The sequence below is a fragment of the Entamoeba nuttalli genome (genome assembly GCF_000257125.1).
Source record: "Entamoeba nuttalli P19 unplaced genomic scaffold asmbl_9797, whole genome shotgun sequence".
Lineage (NCBI taxonomy): Eukaryota > Evosea > Mastigamoebida > Endamoebidae > Entamoeba > Entamoeba nuttalli.
The window spans coordinates 32-8,619 of NW_008579830.1; the positions used below are offsets into that span (position 1 = coordinate 32).

Below are 8,588 nucleotides of genomic sequence, written 5' to 3' on the forward strand. Positions count from 1 at the left end.
CTTAAGAAATTCGGTTATGCTTAAGTCTAGTGGATTTTGTTGTTAAATCCTTTTTAGTGTTATTTCTTTTGGTTTTATTTATTTTACAGAAAATTAAAATAATCAAAATGAAGAATATTTATTTTCCATTTAGATTATTTAAATTAATAGAAATTATTATATTTAATATTCACTGGTATTTCTTTGTATTTTTTTTCAATGGAAGTTATTAATTTTCTTGTTAGTTGTTAATTCTTCTGTTTTTAAATTAATTTAACTTTTATTGTAATATATAACATAAAAAAATAAATTAAAAAATAATCAACTTAAATCAGTAAATTCCAATGGGAATTAAAGGACTTTCAAAATTATTGGCACGGTATGCACCTAAATCTATGAAAGAAGGAAAAATTGATCAGTACAGTGGAAGGGTTATTGCAATAGACGCAAGTATTCTTGTTTATCAATTTATTTCTGCTGTAAGAGATACAACTGGAGCTACTATGGTTGATGAGTTTGGAGAAACAACAAGTCATATCATCGGAACTTTTTATCGTACAATCAAATTAATAGAAAGTGGAATAAAGCCAGTATATGTATTTGATGGAAAACCACCAGAAATGAAGGATGGAGAATTAAATAAAAGAAAAGAAAATGCACAAAAAGCACAAGAACAATTAGATAAAGCACTTGAAGAAGGAGATAAAGAACAAGCAAAAAAGTTAATGAAAAGAACTGCTCGTATGACTAAAGAACAATCAGATGAAGTTAAAAAATTACTTCAATTAATGGGAATTCCATGTATTGAAGCTAATTGTGAAGCAGAAGGTAGTTGTGCTGCATTAGTTAAAGCAGGAAAATGTTATGCAACAGCTACAGAAGATATGGATGCACTTACATTAGGATCTGAGCATGTAGTAAGGAAGTTTAGTGCAAGTGATAATAAGAAAGATCCAATAAGGGAATATTCATTATCATCTATTTTAGAAGAGACAGGATTTACTATGGAACAGTTTATAGATCTTTGTATTTTACTTGGATGTGATTATTGTGAAACAATTAAAGGAGTTGGTCCTATTACTGCATTTGAATTAATTCAACAATATAAATCAATAGAAAATATATTACAACATCTTTCAGATAAATATAAAGTTCCAGAAAATTGGAAATATAAAGAAGCAAGAGAATTATTTTTACATCCTGATGTTGCAGATTTTAGTGATTATAAATTAGAATGGAATAAAATTGATGAAGAAGGTATTAAAAAATATCTTGTAACTGAAAAACATTTTAATGAAGAACGTGTTACAAAAGGAATTGAAAAATTAAAGAATGTTAAATCAAAAAAAGCACAAGGAAGATTAGACTCTTTTTTTAATGTTAAAAAAGTACCATTATCTAAATCAGAAGCAGCAAGTGGTATTAAAAGAAAAAAACCAACTACAAAAGCAAAAGAAAGTAGAAAAAAGAAATAATACAATTATTATTATTTTATTATATTAATTAAAATAAAAAATAAAAATTTTAATAAAATAATTAACACAATCAAAGTAAAATTAACTGATTTTCAATCAAGGAGTTATAAAATCATTAATTAATAAAGTTCCTTAATAATCTAATTTTCTTGAAAGTTTTTTACCATCTTCTATCTTCTTTTCACCTTTATAATTAAAACTATGACTTTCTGTATTTATTTGTTTAATTTTTTTAGTTCTTTTCTCATATTTTGCTCTCATTTTGGTTCTTGAATTTTGTGGTTTTCTTCCTCGAGTTAAACCTCTTCCATGTTCAACAACTTTATCTACAGGTCTATGATAATTATCAATATCATTTTCTTCTTTTTGTGCTTTTGTTAGTCTTAACTTTCTTTTATTTTCTATTTCTTTACGTAAAGAAGAAGAAGAAGTTTTAATTTCTTCATCTTCTTGATTTATTTTTGATTGTTTTTTGGATGGTTTCATTAATGTAGTAGTTTTTTTCACAGCGATATCTTCTTCTCCACTTGCTTTTCTTTGAGATTGTTTCTTTAAAGCTAATTCAGCTAATAACTTTTCTTCTAATTGAACTTCATCACTGTCAAAGTCTTCATTATCTATCCAATTTGCTTTGTCTGTTTCATCAATATTTGGTTGATTTACTTTTTGAAGTTCTTGACGTTTTTTAATTTCGTTCATTTCTTCTTCATCAACAAAATCTCCAAGAGCATCTTCCATATCCATACCACTAATGTTTATTCCTTCTTCTTCACTTTCTTCCATTTTTTCTTCTTCATTCTCTTCTTCTTCTTCACTCATTTCAGTAATATTATTATTATCTTTTATTTCTGTATCTTCTTCTCCTTCTTCAATACTTTGTTCTTTATCTTCTTTATATTCTTCTTTATAAGTACCATCATAAAAACTTTTAATTGTTTGTTTACCAATTTTCTTTGTTATTTCTTCTATATTTTCAAAAAGTTGTTGATAAGTCTTACATGTCTCAACTATCGGATGTTCTTCTCTTCCATCCCCTTTACATAATATTTCAATTAACACATTAAGTATTAATCCACTTTCTACTTTTTCTCTTAATGAAGTAAATTTTCCTAAAACCCCTCCTTCTTTACTTTTTTCAAAAGAAATTTTATTCGCTAATAAAATTCTTTGAAGTAATTCAGGAAACATTTCTTTAATAATCTTTATTCTTTCTTCGTCATTACCTTCAATTTGTACATTTGTTGAATCAATCATTTCATTAAACTTCTTTAATTGAAACTCTTCAGTTTCTTCAGGTGGTGCTTCTTTGGTTTTTTTCATTAATTGCTCAAATTCTTCATCACCACCAAAATCACTTACTTTTAAATTTGATAATAACTCTTTCTGAATACGTTGAGCTTCTTCTGCATCTCCTTCAATAAATTCATCATTTTTTAATTCTTTATCCCTTTTCTTTTGATAATAAACGTCAGTATTTTTTCCCCAATTATCTCTGTCAATTTCTGCATCATCACTTTCTTGTTCAAGTTCCATCTTTTCTTCACTGCTCATCTCTCGTTTTGTTTTTTTTAGGGTTTATTATTTTTTTTTAATTTTTTTTTATTTTCTTCTTCATTTGTCATTTTCTTCTTTCTTTTACCATTAATTGTTTTTTTAATTTTTTTATTTTTACCACTATGATAAGAATGAAACTTATTCAAATAACACAAATTCATTATAAAAACACACAAATTAATAATAAAGAACTATAAACAAACCCTAAAAACGCACTTAGAGAAGAATGGCACAGGGTGATTATATTGAATTACATAGAAAGAGGTTTGGAAGACGTTTTGATCATTTTGAAAGACTTCGTAAAAAAAGAGCAAGAGACGCTAAGTTGAAGGCATTAAAAGCAAAAACATTAACAGGAATTAAAGCTAAATTATTCCATGAACAACAACGTAAAGAGAAGGCTGCAATGAGAAAGAAGTTATCAGTTAATAAAGAAAGTAAAGTTGATCAAAAAGTTTCTAATAATGATCACGTTGGAGCTATTCCTTCATACTTGATGGATAGAACTCAGGTATCTAAAGCAAAGGTATTAAGTAATATGTTAAAGCAAAAACGTAAAGAGAAAGCAGGAAAATGGGATGTTCCATTACCAAAAGTTAAGCCTATTGCTGAGTCAGAAGTCTTTAAAGTATATAAATCAGGTAAACGACAAAATAAAGCATGGAAACGTTTAGTTACTAAAGCTACTTTTGTTGGAGAGAATTTCACAAGAAAACCACCTAAATATGAAAGGTTTATTAGACCTGCAGCCATGCGTTTTACCAAAGCTCATGTTACTCATCCTGAATTAAAGACAACATTTAATATGAAAATACTTGGAGTTAAAAAGAATCCACAAAGTCCATTATATACTCAACTTGGAATTATTACCAAAGGTTCTATTATTGAAGTTGATGTATCTGAGTTAGGTCTTGTAACATCGTCCGGTAAGATTGTATGGGGTAAATATGCACAAGTAACAAATAATCCAGAAAATGATGGGTGCATTAATGCTGTTTTATTGGTTTGATTGATATTTGAATTACTTTTTTAATACTTATCATTTTTTGCCTTTTTATGAAAAGAAAAGTCAACACAAAATGATTTAATATCATTATATCTTATCTTTGTTAATTACTTTAACCTTATGCCTCAAAATGATATTCATCTTTTACAAAACAACATCCCTATTCATAGAAATAAGGTTATGTTGTTTGCAATGTATGTATCATGTGGTATTTCTATTGTATTAATAATTATTATGATTGTTGTATGCACTGTTCCTGTACATTTACCTTCAAATCATTCTATGGATAAAAGTATTCAATCATTTAAAGTTCTTAATATGACAATAATGAATTTGTTGAATGAAATCCAATTATTAAATGGATCAGTTAATCGATTAAGTTGCAGAGGTGGTGTATTGTCTCAATTATTAAATAGTACAGTGACAAGTCTTTTAGATATTTATAAGAAAGATAAATTATTATTATCTTCTTCAACTGAAACATTAGCAGGAATTATAAAGTTATTAGAATTTCTTAAAATCCAAAAATTTGATATTATAATTAAACAACAATTTATTGATCGATTAAAGAAATTGAACCAATACCTTATTTATTTACAAACTCCATTAAATCAATTGATTTACAAAATAAATGATGTTGCTTATGATTTTATTGCTTATACTTATCAAATTGATTTTCTCTCTTTTCATTTCAATCATTTATTGTTAGGTTCTGACTTAGCTAAGTCATTGTTAAGTCATTCTTTTAATTTAAGTGATGTCTTACTTGAACATTCCCAGTCAATTCAAAAATGTTATTACTTTTATGTTGTGGTCATTGAAATGATATGTTTTATTATTTTGATAATAACGTTCTTACTAACACTCTTTTTATATCGCCGTTCTTTTAAAGTAACTGAAGTGTCTGAAATTGATCCATTATTAAGTCATTAACTTAATAAAACTAAATATTTAATTAAAGAATTTACTAACATCTTTTGCTGTGACAATACTTAGAGATGGTAATGTTTTATATAATTCATCAATAAATGGATCTAAAAACTCACTAATTGATGTAACATTTTGTACTTTTTCATAACAACTTAGTAGCGTTGCAGCAGCTTGAGTTTCTAATGAAAATCCATGCAACGATAATCTTCGTATAATTTCATTTAATGCAATTGACATTTCTACTTAAATTAAATTAATTTTTATAATTTTTTAATAGTTTTATTTTAATTTTTAATAGTTTTTAATCGTTTGTTATATAAAATATCAAAAACATATTTTAGGTAAAAATATGTTCAAATATTGTTTTTCTTTTTCCTTATGTAAAGAATTTTCATATTAAAGGATTAAAAAAGAATTTTGGATGACAAAATAGAAAAAGATATACCAAAAGAAGTTAAAATAAACTAAAACTATTACCAAAAAATAATTTTTGCATTATACAAAAATTGGATCTAATTTTATTAGCGATAGATTCTTCTGATCAGAAAAATACGTATTGAAGAAGTTAGTAATTATGGATTTGAAATAAGGAACTAACAATTTCATACTATTGATGCTAGTCTTTATTCTTCTTATTACACTAAGTTGTGCATCAGAGTATGAAGACTTTTCATTAAATAATTTTAAGGATCTTTTGTCATCTGACAAAGACTCCGACAAAAGTTCTTCACTTAAAGACAAAAAGTCTAAGTCTTCTTCTGGTACGAAAACAAAACGTAATGTTAAACCAAAAAAAAAGAATAAGCCAAAGTCAGTTAAAAAGACTAAAAAGCCAGTTACAAAGCCAAAACCAGTGGCAAAACCAAAAAAGATTAATAAGTTAAAAACAGTTACAAAGCCAAGAACAGCAACAAAATCAAATAGAAAAGTTATGAATAAAACAATTAAAAAACCAGTAAATAAGAAAAAAACTGTTAAGCCATTAACTAAAAGGATGTATGGAAAAAAATCAAGTGTAGTTAAAAGAACAACAAAACAACAAAAGACAACCATAAAAAATAAAAAATCTTCTGGTTCTATGGCTAAAGGAAAGGTAGTTTCAAAACCTCTCGTTAAAAAAGGTTCTAAGTCAACTAGAAAATCTTCTGTTCAACAAAAAAATAAAAAAGTAGTAAAGTCAACTGCTAAACCAACACTAAAGAAAAATAAATTAAATTCACCTTTTAAATTCAAATCAGCAAACAAAACAAAGTTACAAAATAAAAAGACATTAAAACCAATGAAAAAGGGATTAACTGGAAAAAAATTAACATTTACAAATACAAAGAAACAATCAACAACTACTAAAGCATTAAGTACTAAATCAAAGAAAAACATTAAACCATTAGCTAAGGGATTATCAGGAAAGAAAGTTCCAACTTTTTCTGTTAAGGGTAATAAAAATATAACAAGTGTTTCTCAACCTACCAAATCAACAACAAATACAAACACTAAAATTATTAACGAAAAAGATAAAAAAGGAATTGAAGCTTCAATAGATTATAAAGGAGATAAATTATCAACAAATTCACAAGCAAAATTTGTTAAAGACAAAAATGGAAAGACAACTTCTTTTGGAATAGAAGGTACTTATCAAGCAAATAAAAATGTTTCTTTTAATGCTGGATTCAATTTTGAAAATAAGTATGGACAAAAAACAAAAGATTTTACTTTTGGAACTACCTACACAGGAAGTAAATTTAATGGAAATGCAAAATATAACAAAAAATGGGATCCAATGGGAAAGTCTAGTTTATTCCAATATAACGCAGAATATAAACCTGATAAAAATTTCACTTTTGGAATTAGTGGAAGTAAAGAAAATAAATATGGACAAACTACAAATACTTTTAATGGTAAAATAGGTTTTGTTGGAGAAGAGAAATTAAAAAAAGCTGACCTTTCTTATAATAAAGTAACCAGTCCAAATGGAGTATCTAGTAATATACATTATGATGCTAATTACAATCCAGACAATAAATGGGCACTCGGAATAGATGGAGATATTAGTAATAAAAATGGAGAAAAAACTAACAAATTTGATTTGACTGGACGTTATAAATATAAGAAATTAGACGCTACTTTAGATTTTAATCATGTCAAAGATGGAAAAGGTAAATCTAATACTCTTTCTGGAAAATTTGATTATAAAGCATCAGATGCATGGAGAGTTACAGGTGATGGATTTATTTCGAATAAGTATGGACAAAAGTCTAATGGATTGAATGTAAAAGCAGATTATAAAAGTACAAATACTACTGGAAATATTTCAGCTGGGTTTAAGAATGATCCAAAAGGTAAAAGTAATTATGTTAGTGGCAATATTGTCAGTAAAGTTAATAAGAATTTAACATTATCAGCAAACGGTAAAATATCAAATGATTATGGCAAAAAAACAACTGACATAAATGGACAGGCTGTGTTTACTGGAGATAAATTACAAGCTAACCTTGCATTAGGACATAAGAAAGATACAATGGGTGTAAATAATTATATCCAAGGTAACTTTAATTATAAGGCTAATGATAACTGGACATTTACTGGTAATGGTAAGGCTAATAACCAATACGGAAAAAGGTCTAATGAATTTGGTTTTGGAGTACAACACACTGGTCCTAAATTAAGTGCATCTGCTTTATATCAACAAACAAACAATGCAGCAGGAAAAAATACAAAAGTCAATGTGGATGGTACTTACCGTGTTAATAATAAAACAGTAATAACTGGTAATTTAAATTCTGTTACAAATAATGGTAAAAGAGACACAGGCTATGGTATTGGAATTAAATATAGTCCAGACGAAAACTCAACTATAAATGCTAATTTCAAGCATAATGGAGTAACTGGTTCTAATGTGTTTGGAATTGGAGGTAAGGTTAAAAATGATAAACTAGATCTTAGTGCTAATGCTGAGTTTGGAAAGAATAACAAAAAGGCAGACCTTACCCTTTCATATAAACCATCTGATAAATTCTCTGTTGATGGTAAAGTTGGTTATTCTTATGCCAACGGACATGGATCTTCTAATTACGGAGTTGATTTACACTACAAACCAGATGAAAAGTGGGATATTTCTGCTGGTGTTTCCCGTTCAAGTGAAGGAACTACTTGGAGTGCTAAAGCAGAACATAAAATGAGTAAAGACTCTTCGTGGTTTATTAGTGCTGAAAAAGGACCATCAGGAAGTCCACGATATATGGGAGGTTTACAAATGACCTTTTAATTAAAATCGTATTATGTTTAGTTTCTTTATTAATTCAATTTTGTTATTCAGAAATAACTTTAAATAAAACGTTATTTTGTTATTAATATTTAACTGCTTTTTATTAATATTACTTTGAGTAAATCAAGAGTTCATTCAACCATACTTATTTTTTGACTGAATTACTACATTCTAAATATTATCATATCAATTAATGAAGAAAGAAAAGTGGTATATTATTATTTAGTCTGTTGATTTAATGATATTAAAAGTCATTGTAATAAGAGCTTCAATCAATAATCAATTAACTAATTTTTAATAGAAATAGCTTCTATTCTTCCTGCCTCAAGGGAGATTATTAATGTTTCAAACATTCTTCTAGCAACTCTACGGAGTATGTTTG

The 8,588-nt window shown here is 26.9% G+C and overlaps 6 protein-coding genes across 6 annotated transcripts; 4 read left to right on the top strand and 2 right to left on the bottom strand.

The window, feature by feature from the left end:
• Positions 1–323: 323 nt before the first annotated feature.
• On the top strand, positions 324–1,454 carry ENU1_205950 (flap nuclease, putative; the record flags this gene model as incomplete). Its single annotated transcript, XM_008862247.1, has 1 exon — positions 324–1,454. One exon carries the CDS (start codon positions 324–326, stop codon positions 1,452–1,454), a length of 1,131 nt encoding a protein of 376 aa, XP_008860469.1.
• A 132-nt stretch (positions 1,455–1,586) lies between these two features.
• Positions 1,587–3,005, bottom strand: ENU1_205960 (hypothetical protein; the record flags this gene model as incomplete). The annotated part of the gene is made up of 1 exon (XM_008862248.1): positions 1,587–3,005. The coding sequence occupies one exon, from the start codon at positions 3,003–3,005 to the stop codon at positions 1,587–1,589; it is 1,419 nt and encodes a 472-aa protein (XP_008860470.1).
• A 229-nt stretch (positions 3,006–3,234) lies between these two features.
• Positions 3,235–4,017, top strand: ENU1_205970 (ribosomal protein S8e protein; the record flags this gene model as incomplete). The annotated part of the gene is made up of 1 exon (XM_008862249.1): positions 3,235–4,017. The coding sequence occupies one exon, from the start codon at positions 3,235–3,237 to the stop codon at positions 4,015–4,017; it is 783 nt and encodes a 260-aa protein (XP_008860471.1).
• Positions 4,018–4,134: 117 nt separating this feature from the next.
• On the top strand, positions 4,135–4,947 carry ENU1_205980 (hypothetical protein; the record flags this gene model as incomplete). Its single annotated transcript, XM_008862250.1, has 1 exon — positions 4,135–4,947. The coding sequence occupies one exon, from the start codon at positions 4,135–4,137 to the stop codon at positions 4,945–4,947; it is 813 nt and encodes a 270-aa protein (XP_008860472.1).
• An 18-nt stretch (positions 4,948–4,965) lies between these two features.
• On the bottom strand, positions 4,966–5,181 carry ENU1_205990 (hypothetical protein; the record flags this gene model as incomplete). Its single annotated transcript, XM_008862251.1, has 1 exon — positions 4,966–5,181. One exon carries the CDS (start codon positions 5,179–5,181, stop codon positions 4,966–4,968), a length of 216 nt encoding a protein of 71 aa, XP_008860473.1.
• Positions 5,182–5,557: 376 nt separating this feature from the next.
• On the top strand, positions 5,558–8,206 carry ENU1_206000 (hypothetical protein; the record flags this gene model as incomplete). The annotated part of the gene is made up of 1 exon (XM_008862252.1): positions 5,558–8,206. One exon carries the CDS (start codon positions 5,558–5,560, stop codon positions 8,204–8,206), a length of 2,649 nt encoding a protein of 882 aa, XP_008860474.1.
• Positions 8,207–8,588: the final 382 nt, after the last annotated feature.